General features: G+C 34.7%; 2 protein-coding genes and 1 pseudogene across 2 annotated transcripts; all 3 read right to left on the bottom strand.

Annotated features, from left to right (window-relative positions):
• Positions 1-34: 34 nt before the first annotated feature.
• LOC110732532 lies at positions 35-11,774 on the bottom strand (annotated as a pseudogene).
• LOC110732534 (cytochrome P450 704C1-like) lies at positions 2,754-3,918 on the bottom strand. Its single transcript, XM_021912486.1, has 2 exons — positions 3,596-3,918; positions 2,754-3,513 (listed from the first exon to the last, which is right to left on the bottom strand). Exons 1-2 carry the CDS (start codon positions 3,875-3,877, stop codon positions 3,139-3,141), a joined length of 657 nt encoding a protein of 218 aa, XP_021768178.1. The 5' UTR covers positions 3,878-3,918; the 3' UTR covers positions 2,754-3,138.
• A 7,817-nt stretch (positions 11,775-19,591) lies between the features above and the next one.
• Positions 19,592-20,635, bottom strand: LOC110732238 (transcriptional regulator SUPERMAN-like). Its single transcript, XM_021912153.1, has one exon. It carries the CDS (start codon positions 20,285-20,287, stop codon positions 19,724-19,726), a length of 564 nt encoding a protein of 187 aa, XP_021767845.1. The 5' UTR covers positions 20,288-20,635; the 3' UTR covers positions 19,592-19,723.
• Positions 20,636-22,103: the final 1,468 nt, after the last annotated feature.

Genomic DNA, 22,103 nt, shown 5'->3' with positions numbered 1-22,103 from the left:
TATCTATGCCGAATAATTTTTGATTTACTTGTACTAATCACCATATTACTTAAACACATGGCTCGTTAAATGGTTAATCTCAATCCATCCTTAAAAATGAACTTATTATTATGACTGTTATATAACAGTATATGTATATCCATGTCTTGTGCAATAATGAGAACTTTAAATTCCAGAGCAATCATAATTCGCAGGAAGTCAGTCTTCTAGTTGTGCAATAACGCTAGCAAAGACTCGGTAGCCTTGGCACATGTCCGACAGAAGGCAGTATTCATTCTTGGCATGGTAAGTTGCCATTAGACCTGCAAGGCACAGATATCTTATTAGACACTCACATTCACAATGGATTTTCTGATAGTTAAAAACAATAGCGATAGCTAGTGCACATCAATGCAAGAGAGAATCATAGGAGCCACTATAACATACAGAGTGAAGAAATTATTTCTCTTAGGTCACCATAACACCTAGAGGTGTTTGATTGGACGTAGGAAGTAACACTTCTCCAAGAGTTGCAAAATCCTAGAACTTTGACTCCAAGGAACAGCAAAAAAGTTGTCTGATTGACCATGGGAAGTTGAATATCCCGTCGGAAGTTCCACTCACCTAATAATCTAATAAGGAACTAGGTAAGCAACAATTTCCTTTGAGTGAGAAGTAGGAGAGTGGAGCTTCCCACAACTTGCAACTTATTGTGTTTTTGTCAACCAAACAGCTTCATTGTCATCCAATACCCAAGAAAACTTCCTGTGTATGGTGTGTATTTAACTATTTATTTGTCAACCAAATGACAAATCGTAGCACTACTACTAAATGGTGTGTATATATATATATATATATATATATATATATATATATATATATATATATATATATATATATATATATATATATATATATATATATATATATATATATATGAAAAATTCACAACAATAATCCAAACTATAACCACTCTTCCCATATTAATTCCAACTATAGATTATTATAGTATAATCTAAACTATAGGGGATACCTTCCCAAAATAATCCCAATAACCCTTAACCTATTGAACAGGTTTTTAATTAATTGTTTTTGTATTTTTTATTTTAAATGTCTTCTTTTCATCTCTTTGTTCTTCTAGAGCGTTGGTTTTAGCCAGCCTCCTCCCTTGCCACCACTAGCAATCACAAGCAATATCTTCGCCCAACTACTAATGCCATCACTAGCCACCATAACCAAACCACCCAACTATAATTGACCCATAATTGCACTACTAGCCTTACCCCACTCTTCCTTACCAGCCATCACCACCACCGCACATTTCTTCCCAGAAAACAACAATATCATACATGCTACTTTATTCCAATATCAACCACAAACTACCAAATCATCCTTGGTCTCCATTCTCATACACATAAGAAGAATCGATGCACTGTCATGGACAAGTGAACAACAACCACCGTCACCACCCATGGTACTTTTACTAGCTGTTGAAAGTGGTAGCTTTGTGGTGGTGATTTGTGTGACAGAGAGAAGTAAGTTTGGGAGGAGTTTGGGGTTCCCGGCGATGGTGGAGAAGTTGCGGTGGACGGTGGTTGCAGTGGGTAAGTAGGATAGTAGAGAGAAGGGGGGAGTATTCTGATTTTCAAATTAATCCTTTAATTTTTTTTTATGGAAGCCAATAATTATGAGACATGTGGCCAAATGAATTGTTTAACCGGTTTTATCAGGTCACAGCTCAATAGAAGAAGATGTCTCGTATAGTTTGGATTATTATAGAGTAACCTTTAGTTGGGATTAATATTGGAATAATGAACATAGTTTGGATTATTCACGTGAATTTTTCCCCACACACACACACACATATATATATATGTATATAGAAATCTTCTCGCTCATGATTTTTGACTAGTTTATGACTCAAAAAAAAAAAAAAGGACACCACGACAAACATGTATGGTTCAATTATATGCAGCCAAGAGCCAAAAAAAGCTATCATGCCAGAACAAGACTTTTTGACCAACTTTGTGCATATATAAATAAGTCGTTGTAGAAAGTAGGGGTGTACAAAAACTGGACCGGACCTGAAACCGGACCTGAACCGACCTGATCCGGACCGGACCTGACCCGGACCTGTTGATTCAGGTCCGGTCCCGGTCCTTAAAAATCAAGGTTCCCGGTTCCGGTCCGGACCCGGTCTAAACCCGGGGTTTTCAGGTCCGGACCTGAAACCCGGAAAAATTGTTTTTTTTTTTAAAAAAAAAAAAAAAAAAAAAAAAAAAATTAAAATAATGCTGCTGCTTGCTTGACAGCTTGAGGCCTTGAGTGACGCTTGAACTTTCATTTCATTCTAACCCTAACAAACAGGCTCTCTCCCCTTCTCCCTCACGCAGACACGCAGTCACGCTCACGCAAGTCTCAGCCGAGTCAGCCCAACGCGGCAACGCCCACCGCCGACACCTCCTGCCTTCCTCACTCTCTCAGGCGAAGCCCAGGCGCCCACCGACCACCGCATGAGACAGCTACTGCGCGATTTTCCATTTCTCCGGTAAGTTATTTTTTTTTTAATGTAAATCTAAATTATCTAATTATGTTTGGGTATTTTGTATTCGAAATAATGAATTAAGTGTTAGAATTTATATGTTTATTCATGTTTCAATTGCTTATAATGATTATTTGATGTTTGCATGTTGAATTTCTTTTTTTTACTTCAATGTTTTCGAATTTATGTTTTTTCTTTTTTGGTTTATTTTCGAATTTCTTTCGAATTTATGTTTTTTTTTTTGGTTTTTTTTAGTTTAAAGTTTAGGGTTTTAGGGTTTAATGTTTAGAATTGATAACAAGTATGGTTTATCTTCGAATTTATTTATTTTTATGTTTTGGTAATGGGATTGTAGCAGAGGACAATTAGTTTTTCATCATGATTGCATTGTTTATTTTTGTCAAGTACCTGAATTTCTTAGACTCCTTTTGGTTGGACTTTGAAATTAGAGAAAATGCAATTATTTTGATTTCAAAATTAGAAATTGAGAGAAAGGTAGAAATTAGCTTGGTTGATATATGATAAGTTGGAATGTGCCTCTGAAATTGACATAAACTTCAGCAAGTAACGTGTAACACAAAAGAGAAAAATAAAAAGGAAGAGAACAAACAATGAGATTATGAGAGCAATGAAATTTTCTGACTGCGACTAGCTAGAATTACCATTGGAACTGCTGGATAGAGTCTGAGAGTTTCTGTCAATGCAGCATGTAAATACTGCATTCTTTCAAGTGATTCTTCTGTCAAACTAGCAGCAAGTTCTGAAAATTTTCCAACTCCTTCCATTTTCGTAATTTTCCTTACTTCTTCAGCAACCTTTTCCTGTATATTCTGGTGTTTACAAAGCATGTAAACAAACCATGAAAGTGTAACTGCTGTTGTGTCTTTACCCGCAATTACAAAGCTCAAGATTATATCTCTCAGATACTTCAAATCAGTGTCGCTCTGCTCCAGGAACCTTGACAAGATATCATCCTTTTTCATCTGCATTTCCTACAAATTCACACAGAAAGAATGCATTAATCTCCTCAGTAAACCGATATGATTACAGACTTCTAAGTTATGATTCACTTACTGAGACATTGCTTTGTGAACTTTTCATTAGTTCCACTTTGTTACTGATTAATTTGTAAACAAAATCATCAACAGTTTTGACACTTCTCTTAAGTTTAGCCTCTGCGCCAATGTTGAGAAATTTCTTGATAGGCCAAAAGATGTCTACATATTGTAACATGGTTGAAGCACTAGCATCATCAAAAGCCTGGCCAAATTTCTTCCCTTCTTCATTTGAGCCACACATACTGTCTAGATCAACTCCAAATGCAACTTTGAAAATAGAATCTAACGTTGACTTCATAAACAAGTCCTATAGAAAGCCATTTCAAGTTGGTTGTGTTGGTTGTGTTGTGTTGTGTGGGCAATGCCTCTCTCATTTTTTTTCTTAACATAAATTTCAGAAAGTTGAAAGTATTTCTAATGTGTATTGATATTTCTAATGTGTATATATGGACACTTTTTAAGCTAACTTATACTTTAAAATTTGTGTTTATTCCTGCTAGGCTGCTAAAAGTATGGACTCAGATTATTAAGATTAAATAAGTTGGCTAACCTGTGTGTAGTTCAGGGGTTCTTATTTTTGTTTTTATTCTTGCAGGGAGTGAAGGAAGTCAAGGAACCACGGATTCTTATTCTTGCAATGTAAGTTGCTCTTAAATTTTTTTTTATAAAATGGTATGTGTATATAATTGTTACTTTAAAATTACTTATATTGTATATAATTATATTGTAGATGGAGAGCTCTCAATCCAAACGGTCTGCTTCTTTTTCTGAACAAACGTCACAGCCACTTTCTGAAAAGGATATGGAAGAATTGCAATCTACTTTGCCTCCTGATAAGAAGCTAAAAGCGGGGCGGGAATATATATGGAACAGAAAAAGTAAGAGGAAAGCTGAGTATTGGAAATATTACTTAGAGTACGTCGAGAATGGAAAACTACGAGCTGAATGTAAGTTCTGTCCTAAAACTTTTGCTGCTGATGGTAATCTTAATGGTTCAAAAAATGTTAAAAACCATGCAGAATCATGTCTCGGTAATCCTATTAATATAGAAAAAGAAAAGGGCAAAGAAAAGCAAACTAAATTGTATTTTGATCAAGAACATGAGAGTAGTGAATTAAAGTGTGGGAGTAGGATTATTAACTTGAATGATGTTAGAGAGGCATTGATTCACATGATTATTGTTGATGAGTTACCATTTAAGCATGTGGAAAAATCCGGTTTTAGGCACTTTGTGCAAGTTGCATGTCCACAATTTCACATTCCATCTCGTGTTACCATTGCTCGTGATTGTTTAAAGTTGTATTATAGTGAAAAAGAGAAATTGAGAGAAATGTTTAAGACATGTCAAAGAATTTCTGTGACCACTGATACTTGGACTTCAATACAAAGAATTAATTATATGTGTCTTACAGCTCATTTCATTGATAATGACTGGAAATTGAATAAAAAGATCATAAATTTTTGTCCAATTTCTAGTCATAAAGGAGAGGCTATTGGAAAAGCAGTTGAGGCATGTTTAGAGTATTGGGGTATTGATGATAAACTTTTTACTGTCACTGTTGATAATGCTTCTTCAAATGATGTTGCTTGTGCACACTTGAGTAGAATGGTTAGAAGAACAGGATGTATAAATGATGGAAAAAATCTCCATGTTAGATGCATTGCTCATATCATTAATTTAATTGTGTGGGATGGTATTAGAGAACATGGTGTGTGCATTGATAGAGTTAGAAATGCTGTGAAATATGTTAAGAATTCCCCTGCAAGAATACTTAGATTCAAAGATCTTGTGCAAAAAGCAAACATAGATTCAAAATCTTCTTTATCCTTTGATGTCCCCACTCGTTGGAACTCCACATACATAATGTTGGAAACGGCTTTGAAGTTTCGACGTGTTTTTAGTGGGTTATCTCTTCCTGATGGAGAGGATTTGAATGACAATGAAAGGCCTCCCGAACCCGAAGATTGGGAAAAAGTGGAGAGGTTGGTTTTGTTTCTAGGGGGGTTTTATCTGTTAACTAAACGAATTTCTGGTTCCCATTATGTGACAGCTAATAAAGGTTTAGGAGAAATTGCTTCTATGTATGATATGTTGAATAATTGGGAACAAAGTGAGGACTTGAATTTTCAAGCCATGGCCATTGCAATGAAAAAAAAGTTTGATAAGTATTGGGGGGATGTGGATAAGATGAATAAGTTCATTTATGTTGCTCTTCTTCTCGACCCTCACTCTAAGATGGTCATTGTTGAATTGACACTAACGGATATGCATGGACCGGAAAAGGGTACAAAACTTGCTAATGATGTGAAGGAGTTCGCTTACTCTTTATTTGAGGAATATAGAAAAATGTATGCTACTTCTAATATTCCAGATTGTGGAGATAATATGTCAATGGATATTGATAATAGTAAAGGAGTGGGTTCCGATTATGTGAGGAAACTAAAAGAAAGAGCAAAACGATTGAAGGGGACAAGTGGGTATGCGATAAGTGAGTTGGATAGGTACTTAAATGATCAATTAGGGCCGGAGGAGGAAGAACAAGATGCATTGACATGGTGGGGTAAGAATGGTCAGCGTTATGTGATTCTTAATCGCATGGCACGTGACATACTAGCCATCCCATTGTCGACCGTTGCATCGGAATCTGCTTTTAGTACGGGAGGTCGTACTCTAGATCCATTTCGGAGTTCTTTAACTCCTAAGGTAATGCATCGTTATCTTTTTATTTTATAAAATCAAGTTTGTTTATATCTTAATATGACTTTGTTTATACATATTTGTGTAATATTTTTGTATTGAAGATGGTTCAAGCGTTACTTTGCACACAAGATTGGCTTAGAGCTAAGGAAGTGCCAATTGTTGATGTGGAAGAAAATTTGAAAGAGTTAGAGGAAATAGAGAAAGGTAGTAATAATTTTATGTATTTGAAATTTTGTTACACCAAATTTATTATTTCATTGTTATCAATCATTAATATATTCTATATTGTATTTTATTTAGAGGTGCAACGTGGTGAATCTAACGATGTAGACGATGAAGTTGTTTTCGTGGACTCATTAGTGTGAATCACGCGATCAAAGGGAAAACAACTCGTTGGAGAATTTATGTATTCCTAGTACTTGAGAGTTGAGAGTTGAGACTTAAGAGAATTTATGTAATTTTATGAGTTTTCGTGGACTTATTTGTATTTTCGGTGGACTCATTTGTATTTTTGGTGTTTGAGAATCGGGACTTTATGTAGTTTTGTAATTGATAATTTTGGTTTGTATGTAATTATTAAATTATGCAACAGGTCTAAAAATCACAAAACAGGTCCATATGCAGGTCCATATGCAGGTCCAACAGGTTTTGTATTAAAAAAAAAAAAAAACGAAAAAGACACAAAACAGGTCCATTCAGGTCCAAACCCGGACCGGACCTGATTTTTCAGGTCTGGCCCGGAACCGGACCTGTTAATTCAGGTCCGGTCCCCGGTCCTCATAATTACCCAATTCAGGTCCCCGGTCCAAACAGGTCCGGTCCAGGTCCGGTCCGGTTTTGGACCGGTGTACACCCCTAGTAGAAAGGTTACCATATCCTGCTGTTTGAACATCAAATCCGTCATCCTGAAACACAATAGGCATATAAATGAATGATGATACAACAGAAATAAATAACTAAAAATTATAGCAAAAATTTACAAGTATATAATAATCTCACTTTTAGATCACGAATCAGTGGCAAACTTCCGGTGATGGAGTATGGTTTAACATGACCAACAACTTCTTCAGTAGCTTTGCATAAGACATGGAACCCACGAGAATCAAGATCACAAGCCACACCATTGTTGGCCTCGTCAAAAGTTATTGTAAGTCTGGTAAAGACAGCAGATGTTAGTTACCACAAACACAAGGAGGAAAAATAGACTACATAAGATAAAATGAAGAGGTATAAACCTTCCCCTTATGTTTTCATCAGGTAGCACATATTTTGAAACTGATCCTCTCGTATCTAGCTTCTCAATGTTAGAATTTATGTCATCGACATATTCTTGAAGCTTTTTCATACAGTCAGTAACACTGCAAGGGAACAAACATGTATAAGACATCTGAATCACTGATCTACCCAACAAGAACCCATAGGTGTTGAAGAAGCAAAACAAGTAGAGCACGCAGGAAAGTTTAGTTTGAGGATAAAACTAAAAGATACAATAGCATGAGTATGCTTTGCTTACTCGTAAAAGGGAGTTAGCCTGCAAAGAAAAAAAAAAGGCTTAATGAGATATCTCTCTTATCAATGTTTCTTAAAGAAAAAGGGACACCACCAAAGTCAGCACCGATTAAGAAAAACAGTGATATACCTAACGTCACCAGAAATCGTACACTCGCCAGGGATCTGGTTGATACCCCCTCCTGGATCTGAAACATCAATAATCAGCTAGAAAGTCAAGCATCTATAGAAGACTATTAGCCGGTTTCCATACAAAAATCTGGAATTCAAAGACCAGCACTTACAAATCCATTGAGTGGGCTTCATGGTTGATGGGGTAGCAAATCCATAGCGTTTCTCTTCGGGGTGTGGAGGAAAATCTTTGTAAAATCGTAACTGTATCTCCTTAAGTGCTTCCATTGTCATTTCCATAGCATTTACTGCCTGCATATACAATATGCATCTATTATTCAGGTTTGGTTGGGAGGGTTGCGAAAAAGTGGATTGCATCATGATAACAAGCAACATTGTTAAACTACAACTAAACTACTTGATATTGTACCAAAATGCTTCCCATCTTTTTCGCCTATCCATGCAGAGGAGTTGGTTTAGCTATTCTTAGTAACTTCAATAGTACAACATTTTAGATGAAGATTGGCAATAAGCTATTCTTAGTAGCTTCAATAGCACAAGATTTTAGATGAAGATTGGCAATTTGCTTCCAGAATCATTCATATCTGACCTTCGCTACACCAAACTTTGTACCTCTCCCAGCATCACCTAGAAAACATTTACATCCTGCTCGTATAGAAATGACCCTCTGTACTAGTACTTCCCTTCATTAATTTAAATTAATATTATACCAAGGGAGCATTGATAAGTATGTAAATGTGTAATAAAAGGTTATTCAATTTTCATCATCTTCAGTACTCAATAGTGTCAATAGGATTGCAAACAGAAATTGATCCATGAACATTCCAACGACTAATTCCATGCAATGATAATCACACATCTGGCTATTACACAAACTCCAACATTGAATTCAAAACAAAATGACATCCTTGAAATACAGTAAATATTTAGATGTTCCAGGTAAAGTGTTTATATATGAAGCAACCAGCTAATTCAGACAGAAATACTTAACAAAGAGAACGAAGTGTCAATATTTACGGAAAAGCTCCCAAATAGAGAATTTCAAATGGTAAGATAAGAAAATTGCACCAGAAAATTTATAGTAAATCAATTTCTTAGCCCTAAAAAATAAAAAATAAAAACCACTTCAAGTTTAGTTCAAAGCACACAACTTCCATACTGGAAAAAATTACATCATTATAAATGCAAACCAAAGAACCAGAATTTTGACAAACATCAAATTTCAAGACAAATTAGAATCTCCAACGCTTCATCTGACAATGTAAAACGAATTGCAAACTAAATCAACCCAAGCATGAAAATCAGAAGGTTTTAGCAAAAAATGTATCGCAAACATTGAAAAATTAGATTGTAGAATATAACAGGTCAAAAGGCAATCTATTAAGAAGGTGGACTCAGAATCTTTTCATCTCCTCTAGTTCTACTCCTTATTGACCTATTTCCTATAGAGTCAGATTCAATGTTTTGAAAGACATGAGAGCTGAGCCACACAAGGAAATTGGGGTCCTAAAACCTGAACATAAACTGCAAGGTGAAGATGCACACATAGGCAAAGTGAGGCATACATTCCCATAATATTAATATAAACTAGTCATTTATGTAAAGAAAATTCATACCAATCAAATATTCTGAAAATAACCAAAATTATGCATATTTTATAACAAAAAATACCTTGTGTGCAAGGCCACTGTGAAAAAGTTTTCCAACACCCTGTAATATTCACGGTATCACTCCACCAGTACCAATGCAAGGTTGTTTATCTGCTGTGTCTATCCAGAACCTGAAGAAAAATATAAAGGATTACATAGGTTAAGTATAAGCATTAAACATGGGGACATCATATATGTGATGCTCCAAATAATGGCTCAAGGGACACATACAGTGGACCTCCCTTCAACTTATCAAGCAATCCATCCTTTCCAAGAGCATCAACACCAATGCCTGTTATAGCTGAGTTCTCCTCATTTGCTATGAAGACTGCAACCACAGTAGACTTTAATTTTGGTTTTGCCTCCCCTAGCTTCTTCATCAATTCAGCTACCAAGGCAACATGTCCCAAACAGTCTGTAGTCCCTCGACCCCTAAGTTTATCACCCTCGATGCTCAATGAGAAAGGATCGAAGTCCTACAAATCAATCCATAATTTAAATTAAGGACCAAACCCGTATATTACAAAGTAAATTTGAGCGATGAAGCCTGAACAAGGGGTTTCCAAGAAAGTAAGAAGATACTATAATCAATAAACCTAAAGCAAGGTCAAGAATCTAGAAAGATTTGAAGTACATATTCATACCACAAATGTTGCACATAAGCATTTGGTGACTCAAGTAAACAAACATACTCAGTGTTAGTGGAAAGGGAGAAAGGTAAGGATTTCATAAATTATTTTAAACCTTGGAATGGAAACTAGACACCCTTAGGCCTTAGATTATGTTACCTGGACTATTCTCATGTGGGCCATGTCGAATCCTTGACAACCTAACATGGATATGAAAACTTGATACACAATGTGGACCAAAATTATGGAAATTTTTCACACAATAGCCAAGCATGACATTTGGACAAGTACCTGGGTTCAAGCAACATAATCCTTATAGTAGAAATCTATGAACAATACACATTAAGACAAACCGTAGGTTACAGCAATGCCTCTAATGATGTTTCTGCCTGGGCTAGTCAGATGTATACAGCATAAAGTGGCTCTTTTACCCTTATAACTCTAGCACCAAAAAGATTGTTTTCATTTAGCCCCCTGATCCAAAGGCAACTGAGTCACCACAGAGCATAAATGAAGTGACAGCTTACAGATAATCGATACACTCGATTGTAGTCAAAGTCGAAATTGCCTACTAGCTATTAATACATTGGGAATTTGGGATACTTTGAACATTTGAAATTGGACAAGGGTTGTGATCAATGCTACCCCGAAAAGGTAAATCATTGAATCGACCTCCTTAATTGACTCATAACTCCAAGACTGCAGATATTCACACAGGACAAACACAAAATAACTAAATAAGAACAACCCTGCTTGCATCTTCAAATGTTGACATTACTTCAGCACCTCAAACCAATTCCCTTGACCCTCAATTCAAATTCAATAAATTAGCATCCTTTACCAGAAAAAGCAGCATCAAGTAACTCCATGATTCAGACCAATAAAAAAAAAAACCAGCAAACTTTACACAGAAGCAACAGATTCAAAGAACAATCTCATAAGCAATCATTAAAATTTCAATCAAAATCAATCTATATATCTCAAACTTCACATAAATCTAACACAATCAATTAGACAAATATCAATTAACACCTTAATTCGCAAAAAATCAAAACCCCAGAAACAAAATGTTCCAAACATTTGCAAAAAAATAAAAATTCATCAACAAAATAATCAAATAAAGGAAAAAAAAATCAGTACCCAATCAGAAGGATTAGCAGTGACAACATCCATATGACAACCCACAAAGGAGACAACTTTACCGGGCTCAGTACCCGGATACTCAACAATAAGGTTTCCTCTTTTCGGGTAATAAGTTGCATGGTTGATGATGAGGGGCCCACCTCCCGTGGTGGTGGAAAGAGGAGAGAGAATCTCAAGCAAGTGATTGACAACCCTGTCTTCTTCTGGGATTAATTCAGGTGGGTTGTTCTGTAAGTATTTGGATTCTCCGATTAATTTGGTTAAGAGATTGACGAATGATTCTTTGTTTAGTTCTCCAAGTGTTTGATCTAATTCTGACGATGGTGCCATTGAAGAAGAGACTGTGAGAGCACGATAGAGGAAACTTGTTTTTAGAAGCAAAATGGAGGGTATATCTGTAAGCAAAGGAGTTTTTGTAACGCAAGTAAATCGTTTTTATAGTTTCATTGACTGTACAGTCCATAATGATTAATGTGTACTTGTGTAGTTGTGCTTATCTAGCACTCCACAGTCGACATAAGTCGACTTGTCAAATGGGTTGGTTTAGTTGCGGTTAACAATTTAGGTTGAAGTCAAGGGATGAATTTGCATAAATCAAGCATGCTGCCACGTTTTGGGTTTGGATTGATCAAATTGGTTAAAAAATCTAAACTTTTTTTTTCTTTAGGAACTTGTCTAGTACTTCGTACATATGTTTCTATTGTTTAATGCATCATATAGAATTAATTTAATTAATTATCAATAAAATAAAACCTTATAAATCGAATAAGAATCATGTCAAATCCAACTAAAAAAGATTGACAACATGCGAATGGTAAAAGATTAAGGCATATTAGGTTTAAGTTTAAATCACTTTAAAGTTGTCTAAATTCACATAAAATTAAAATTCGGGTTAATAAAAAAACCTTCCTCTATTTTTGGGTCAGATTGATTTTTGAGAATGATTTGGAGAGAACATTTTTGTGGGATTGACAGTGAATTTTGGCAATTTGGAATTTTGGATCATAAATTGAATGTGAGTATGTGACCGTGGTTGAGGCCTGGAGGGGCTTGACATAAATCACAAAGTTCAACCCAGGCTTACTACATTAAATAAATCAAGGCCTGCATATCAATGCCTACTTCCACTTCACTCTCTTTTATATGTGATCGTGGGTCGGGCTGGGCCGAAGGTTTATATCAGCCCATTTGTTTGGGCCGGGACATGCTAACATTCAGGCTGAGTATGCTTGCTCAAAACCCGCAAAAATATCTGGATCTAGCAGGCTTTTCGGGCAGGGCAGATTATAATCTATCTATACTATTTTCCCTCCGTTTCGTAATACTCGCAACACTTTCTTTTTCCATCCGTTTCATAATAATTACAACACTTCCTAATTTAGTAAAGACCCACTACTATTTATTATTTCTCTCTCCTACTAAGCTCACTTGCATAAATATTTATTATTTCACTCTCTTCCAAACCCCACTTATACTACTTTTTTTTTTTCTCACTCTTACTAACAATTAAATATATCTCCACTGACTATAACTTTATACTATTAAAAAATTCACCCTATTATCTCTACCTTATAAAATTCCTAAAACTATGTGCAGCACCTACTGTTGCGATTAATATGAAACGGAGGGAGTATATTAAAAGGCGTACCTTTCAAAGAAACGGTGCCACGTAGCACTATTTAAAGTATACAACCTCCAACACATTAAGGTCACCCATTTACCGTCTCACCCAACTTTTATTAATGTTTTAAATTTCACATAATAACAGTATATATTCCTTTCATTAATTAAGTAAATTAGAGGTTATATAATTTATTTATTTTTCACATGAGTAAAAAATAAATACATACTTCCTCTATTCTTTTTTACTTGACCTGTTTCTTTTATCACATTTGTCAAAACTTTAACGATCAATAACTTTAATTCTCCATAAGTAAAAATTATAAAAGTTATATATTATGTTAGTTCTTGTTGAAACGAATTTAAAAAATCCCACATGAATATGTTTTTCCTTACATATTGTTCATAAAAGACGGTCAAAGGAGGGGTGGTGAATAATGTAAAAGTCAAAACGTGTCAAGTAAAAAAGAACGGAGGAAGTATGAGGTAAAAAAAAAAGTGACACCTAAGGCAAAACCTGAATCACACACTATACAAACAGTCGAACATAATTATAAAATTAAAGAAATACAAACCAGCAACCCAAAGCATCACTCGGGCCTAGTACTGTCAAAACGGTTTGACAGCTCGGTTTGAAATCGGTTCAAATGTCTGATGGGTCGGTTTCAGTTCGGTTTAAATAATTATCAGTTCGATTTGGTTTCGGTTTATTCTTGAACGGTTTAAATTCGGTTCGGGTTGTAAATGGTCCGGGTAGTAAACGGTTCGGTGCAGCCGGGTTGCGGCTTGTTAACGGTTCGGTGTAAACGGTTTTTATCCCGGTTTAAATTCAGTTCGGGTTGTAAACGGTCCGGGTATTAAACGGTTCGTTGCAGACGGGTTGCGGTTTGTTAATGGTTCGGTGTAAATGGTTTTTATCCTGGTTCAAACAGTTTCGGGTTAGAAACGGTCCGGTTCTTTTTTGGTTCAGTTTTATTTTAGTTCGGTTTATAAGTGGTTCGGTTCTTCTACAATTTAACATTATTTGGATCGGTTTTATTTCAGGTTTACTAAATTACGGTTCGGGTTTGTTTTTTATTTCAAAAAATCGGTTTTTTATCGAGTCGTTTGGATTCGGGCAATTAAACAGTTTTGGTTTGAAATTTTATACTACTTTCTAACTTTTTGCTGGTTAACAAGTTTTATATCAAGGTGAGACTTCATATCTTCATATTGAGGCATCATATTATATGCAAATTCTCATTAATTTTATAAATACATATCATGTTATGTTTCAAGTTTAGCCATACTGATCTTACTAGTTTATTACGAAGTAGATTATAAAAGTTTAGTGCATTAATGTATTATTGTTTTACTATCAGATTATTATCTGCTTCTTATTTGATCATTTAGTTGATAGTGTCATAATCATCATTTGATGAGTTGTTGTAAGTGGTTAATAAACGGTTCGATTTATAAGCGATTCGGTTCATAAACAGTTAGGTTTATAAGCGGTTCGGTTTATAAACGGTTCGGTGCAAACGGTTTGCAGTTTGTTAACAGTTCGGTGTAAACGGTTTTTTATGCCAGTTCAAACGGTTTCGGGTTAGAAACGGTTCGGTTAATTTTCGGTTCGGTTTCCTTTCAGTTCGGTTGTTAAACGGTTTAACGTTACTCGGATCGGTTCGGCTTCGGGTTTACTAAAATGCGGTTCGGGTCGGTTTTCGGTTTAAAAAAATCGGTTTTTAATCGGTTCGGTTCTCATTCGGATCGGTTTGAATAGGTTCGGTTTAACCAGTTCGATTCGGTTCGGTTTTTGACATTACTACTCGTGCCACATAATAGTTAAAATTCTGAAAAAAATGAGTAACTAATACTGTACTTGGTATGTGTTTTTTTTTTTGGAACGACCGCTTGCAATTAGAAAAGCAACCAATACCATAATTAAGTATGGATAGCAGAGCTCATGCACGTGTCCAATGCAACCAATGAACCATGCATTTGACCTAAAAAACATGCATTTATATGAACGAAATGATTACTTCAAATTGGGAACGAATTGAATTGAAGATGAATAATGGATGGAGCTTTCATGATTCCATTACATTCCAACTATATATCATGTTTCTTCTCAAAGTTTTCATTTATTTCCACATTTTTAGGAATATGTCATCACTCATTTCTCATTCAATTCATTACTATTGAACTAATGTCTTCTTCTTAGTTCTTCATTACTTCTTTTATTTTAATTTTTTTTTGTTTGTTTTGACGGGTTCATTACTTCATTCTCAACTAACTATTACACTATGCAAAAACTGAAGGAACTATTAATATCCATGCATAAAGATAGGACCATTGCCACCCTCAAATTTTTAATGTGGTCCTCGCAAGAACTCCCATTCTTTAAATTAATAGATTGATCATCGGTCACCATACCATACATCTCAAACTAAATACAAAGTATGATATAGTTCTAATTTAAAAAATTATTATACTCCCTCTGTCCCTATTTTTTTTGTCCCATTTGACTTTTCACGGTCTTCAAGACATGTGTTAAAACGTTTATATCTCCAATTCAAAATACATAAAAATTATAAAAAGTTGATATTAATAAAATATATAATGAAACGAATAAAACAAAATCTCACATGACTATATTACCTATTGTAGAACAATGAGAATTCACTCTACAAGAAAATTGTCTTTTCGTAGCGATTATACATTCGCTACAATATGCACATGTGTTTGTGAAATAATAGAGGAATCTAATCGACATAGTAAACCCATATGAAATCGATACGAAAAATATAATAATATTTATTCACTTTTTTTCTTCACGTTTATAAAATTATGGAAAAGCGTATCGTTTACATGATCGCCACTAAAGCCCAAAAATCGATACGAAAAGCCTTTTTTACATTAGATTTTAAAATTTTGTTTGACTAAGAGAACATAAAATATATCATGGCTTATTGGATAAACATTTAATATTAGAGCTTGATATTCAAACCTTGTATAGGGATCACATGTAGGGATTTTTTTTTTTTTTTTTTTTTGTTGTAGAAAATGAGTTTACATTTGTAGCAATTATAATCGCTGCAATAATCACCATAATTGAATGTAGTTTTCAGTACCGATTAATGAGGACAACCTCAGCAAAAGCGAAAAACACTACTAAAGGCTATGGTAATGACGAATATTGTATCGAATAACCATTCGTTGGGAATTTTTTTTTTAGAAATAGTAGTGTCATGGTCAATGTTTTCAAAGTTAGACCCAACTTTTGACAATGGGCCAAAAAATTAGGAACAGAGGGAATATTACATAGCAAAAGCTATTCAGTCACAATACATATAGTTGTCTTAAAAGTTTAAATGTACAATAAATCTATCGTATTATACATATAATGTGGAAGAACTAATGAATGGACAGGTTGTCCAATCTATCAGATGTTACATCCTTGTTTGACCTTTATTAATTATGATCTTAAAGTCATGGGTGAAATTTTTACTAGGGCTCTATTTTTTTTTTTTTGGGGGGGGGGGGAGAAAGTGAACTAGATTATATAGTTAAACAGAATCCTACAGAGTTAACAGGCCTAGGCCCAGTTACAAGGTTAATTAACCACCATAAGCTAAGGTGGTTCCAAAAGAGGTGTCACAGCACCCAAAGTAGTTTGCTGATTAGCGAAGTTAATAAGTTTGCTGCTAAAAGAAAAGTTACTGCTATTATAGATCACTACCCCAGTACCCCTGCCTCTGCAGGTAGAATAATTACACATGCAGTCTCCAATCATGGTTGCTGGAAGGTGTTAGACGCTGCATAGCTTCCCTAGCCACCACATTTGCTTCATTGACCTGAGCTCTGGGCACCTTGCACAGCCTTCCCCTTGGGGTCTTTTTTAGCAGGTCCCTGCAAAATCAGTAATGATTGCCAAAGTCATAGGATGGGTGGTTAGGGGGGCTGATGATGATTGATGTTTGTGGCTGGTGTAGAGCAAGGACCAAGGAGAGAGAGTTCATTGACTAAGTGTTTAGCAGAGCAGACAAGGGATAGAGCTAGACTAGACTTTCTGTTAAAGACTCACTCATTTCTTTTAAGCCAAAGTTTCCAAGTCAGAATGGCAAAGGATTGGTTCCCAGGGAGACCTATGGTGTTGTGATGTGTGGTCAGGTTTAGGTTTGCACATAGCCACTCATGGTCTGAAATGGGTTGAGGCATGTGAGGGGGTTGGATAATGTCTATTATAGTGTGACGCGTCGAAGTTGATTTTGGGACAAGAATTATTATATATATTATAGTGTGACGCCCGTCGAAGTTGATCTAGTGTGTGCATGACCATTCATTGTACCTATATAAACAAAATCAACAACATAAGTTCATTCTATCTTGTTCTTTTTTCATTCAACATTAATCTAATTTGATTTCTTCCATGGAGCTGAGATTTATGGAAGTGATGTAAATAATACAATCAATTAAATCTGGCATTGCAAGAAAAAAAAAATAAAGATGTCTATTGATTTTCAATATGTATGTACAATGATTTCATAAGCCAAATGATGCCCACGGATATATTTATTCATACTCTTATTCATATAAATATAGATATGACAGAAAACAAATATAGAGACATATATACGTTGACAGTGCAATGCTATCTTCCTGAAAAAGCAAAAAGAAAGAAAAGGATAGTGCATCCTAATATTTCTCTTCTCTATCAATATCAACACTGTGGTCACTCAAACCCATGCAATTTTATTTTTACTACTTTTGTGGTGCTACCTAGTTTTCATCATTTGCATACAAGTTATAAAGTATTTGGCATTGAAATAAATTGCCTAGTATAGAGATATACTTCCTTGAATGATTCATGACGGTTTAACAAGTATGGTAATGAGTACACTATGTATTTCATCTCTAAAAGGTTTTTTTTTTTTTTTTAGACGGTAATTGTCTCATCACAAAAAAGAAAATTAAGAAGAGCTCTTAGCGAATAAAGGGAGCACAATATAGTTATTTTATGAAAAGATGGAGAAATAAAGTACCTACAATGTTAAATCGATCATATAGTAAAGCTAACATCAATCTAAAACAGCAATTTCTTCTGATCATAGGATCAACTCCTTTTTATTTGGATCATAAAGATAGAGAAAGGTATTCTTTAGTATTCCCTCATCCATATCATGTTAAAATTAACATGAAAAACTGTCACCTTCTCAAATTGACAACTCCTTGAATAGGATAGTTACCTATCTACATTAATTAGGACACTAAACATAATGTACTAATTAATTAAGTGTGTTTTTTCCATATTTATTTTTTATTGGGGGGGGGGGGGAGGAGTTGGGATGGGGTCCCCTAGATGGGGGGTTCCATGGAATGAATAAAAACCTACTTATAGAATTAATAGTTTATAACTAGGCCTGTTCACGATTCGGATATTCGATCCGAAATCATATTTTGGATCGGATATCCGAATACTCGGATATCAAAAATAACTGATATCCAAATCCGATCTGAAAATTTTGAATATCTGATATTCGGATATCTAAAATTTTCGGATCGGATGTTTCGGATATCCATTATCCAATATTAAGTAAAATTGATTATGATTACTTTCTAAATTTCACTAATTTTACCGCTTTTTTATCGCTAAGTTGTACAACATATTTTAACAAAATAGTAGTCTTTTTGAAATAAAAATTATCGTCAAATATATTAAGAATATTATAATAAGTTAATAATACATGGTCAGTTTTATATGAACAATTTAATTTTTATATATATTTCACTATTTTAGCCTTTATATTTCGGATATCAGATATTCGAAATTTTGAAAATCAATATCCAAATCCAAATCCGCATCCGATAACCGCCTTTTTGAATCGGATATCCGATCTGAAATGAAAACTCGGATCAGATATCTAAAAATTCGGATCAAATTATCGGATTCTCGGATAATTTTGTACATACCTATCTATAACACTACGAAACAACACCATATACAAAGATTAAACGATCTAATCCATTACAACCAACACGAACATCTTTAACCTAACTGATAGTCAAACTAGCTATATATGATAATTAAACGACCTAATCCGCTACAACTAAGCTGTGCACTAGAGTGCACATCTAAATCTACCAAAACTCTCATGAAATCTTCTTAGGTTAATAACAACACTCCTTGTTTTATTGTTGAAGAAAAACCAGTATATATCTAGTGTAATCATGTATTGTACGAAATATATATTACTTATGTGACACAACAAACAATCTTTCATCCAATTAGATATTTTAATTTAAATCAACCCAATTTCCCAGCTCAAATCCAAGGGCCCTGATCTATTTTTCAGAAGATGTGACAAAAGTTGCACCATGCAACTATCAATATTGAATAAAGAATGTAACCGTTCTATGGGAAATCTTTCGAGAAGAATAAGAGAGAGCGTGAATAATTAAGATTTCAACTGATTTAGAGACTACTTATTGTGACCAGAACCTGTATGAATATCAATAATATCTACCACAACTTTCTCCAATTTTGCCCATGTTATGCAAATTAAACCCTTGAATCTGTAAGAACTGTAACCTTAAAATATACATCAAATAAATATAATCTGAAAAATGCTCTTCTTACAATAGGAAAATTATACATTAATCAAACTAATTACAAGAAATGGATTTTATAAACTTATAGATGTACTACTTAAACCATTCTTCAATCTTGATCATTATTAGGAAAAAAAAAAAAATTGGAAAATTCCAACATTATCATATCATCATCTAAAGTTAAGAACAGACACATTACTATTCTTCTCAAACAATTTCTCATGTGAAGCAGAAGGTCTTGGTAAAGGTATATGCCCTAAGCGAAGCTCGAGATCGAGTTCTTCAATGGGCGCTCTTTCCTCATGATTATTAACCTTAATAACCCCTTGTGAAATATCATTAACTTGCATACCAATATAATTAGTACACCTACTAGTAGAAGGCAGCATAACCTCAAAATTATTAGTACTTCTACAATTAGCTGCTTGATAAAAGAGAGAAGTTGGACTATTTATAGAATTATTCACCGTGGAGCCGGCTTGTGCTTGGGACTGGACAGTAGACTGATGGTGGAGACGAGCACGGTCACGGCGGTGGACATTCATATGACCACCTAGAGCTTGTGCTGATCTGAATTCTCTCCTACAAAAAGTGCAAGTGTATGACCTTGGTGGCCAGTTTGTATCCATGGTGCTCCTTGTATCCTCGGCGAACGCGCGTGCTAGCTCCCATGTGTCTTCTCCTTCTTCTTCTTCCACAATGATACTTACTCCCTTCATATTTGACCTCCACATTTGCTATGTAATGTGTTTTGAAGTTATGGGTATAAATTTAGGGTTTTTGTTTTTTTGTTTTTCTTGGGTAGCTAATTGTTAGAATATATAATTTCTCAAATAAGGGTAGTAATAATAAAAATAGCAGGGCACATAGTTAGTGGGAGCAACATTATTTTCCATGGAATTATCAAAGTTGTACATTTCAATTTGTAAGATGATAATATTTCACATGTTACAATGACAAAATGTTACTTACTACTTGAGGGTTTTTGCAGTGAATTAAGGAATGGGCTTGCTAGTGAAAGATGTAGACATAGATATTATTTATAAATATATACTTGCGTTATATTATGAAACCCTAAAAAGTATTCAAGTTGATTGAATGTAATGTAGTAGTAGTAGTTTCTGTTGGTCCCCGTTTCCCTTACAAGAGGTAGGTCCGAATTTTGGATAGAGGAAACGAAGGGACATCTTTAGAGATAAGTACTAGTCATAGATTTGGGACTATCCATGTTCCATATTATTACTCGATCGATATTGCTTTTAAATCGCGCAACGTACTTGACATGGCATCAGAGATATGCACATGGACCATTGACCATGAACCATGCATATACATCATTTCCAAATCAAACAAGTTTTTAGGCCCAGGAAATGCCCCGAGTTGCTGCATTAATTCCATGATTAAAATTCTTATTTATATTTAATTTTTGTAGAATGGCATATAATATGGTGGTAGCTTAGTGGCTAATGCTTTAGTTTTTAAACTTAAGGTAATCTTGTATAATCCATATTTTTAAGCATGTGAAATAAAAGACTCGATTAATTTAGGAGGGCGCCATGTGATGACATGTGTAGGCTTGTTTAGAAACGTCTTTTAATATATAGTATAGATTTGGAATGAACCCGACACAAGTATGACAAGTTGGCCACCATATTATCTTGCTTATTTTTACAAAGTTATAGATTATGTACTAATAACAAATTAAGTTATTAATGGAGCTTGTTGGAACAACATAATTTACCATTGTAACACCCTAGAAATTCCTTTCCATTAAAATACCTGTTTTGCTCTTTTTTGAAATACGAAATAGAAAATTCTAAGACATTACCGCCACCGTGAAAACGGCTAAGGCAATTATCAAAGACACACAACAGAAGACTCTCTTAAAAACCATTCAAAACAAGTCAACTTAAAAAGTCAAACCAAATGAAAGTAAAGTCAAACAAAGTCAACCTATAACTTGGAACCATTGTAGGCCCTTAATAAAACCGAGATAAAACATTTGAAAACCTTTGCATTAGTCTCAAAAGCAAAATATATAATAATTAAAGCAACAAACCACGTCATATTCTTATGAAAATTAAACATGATTCGCTCTTCACACAAGCTTACCATGAATATGCTTCATCACCTGAAAAACTCCTCTTTATTTTTTCCCCACTACTCGCCATTAGAAATGGGTCGTCGTATGGCCAAGATAAAGACAAGGCCAAACAAACACACAACACACAATCAGCAATGTTGAGTACGTAAGCGTAAACAGTACACACTAACATGCTTTTATCCTACCAACATACAACTTACCTTGTTGCACTTGTTTACAAGCATACAACATAACCAACAAAGAAATGGATAAATAAAATTGCTTAATTAATTTGATTACGCATCGAACGGGTTTCCCACCAAATCTCTGCCCCAAATAAATTGAGGTAAACTACACCGGGAGCTAACTGGGTAGGCAAATGTCACATGAAGTGACTGGACGTCCTGCGCATAATAATAATAAAAAGGAAAATACAGCGTCCTGTACTCCCAGTAGAAGTCATGGTT

This window comes from Chenopodium quinoa, unplaced genomic scaffold (assembly GCF_001683475.1).
Source record: "Chenopodium quinoa cultivar QQ74 unplaced genomic scaffold, ASM168347v1, whole genome shotgun sequence".
Taxonomy (NCBI): domain Eukaryota; kingdom Viridiplantae; phylum Streptophyta; class Magnoliopsida; order Caryophyllales; family Amaranthaceae; genus Chenopodium; species Chenopodium quinoa.
The sequence above is the reverse complement of the archived record's forward strand: the minus strand, read 5'-3'. Positions and strand labels throughout refer to the sequence as shown.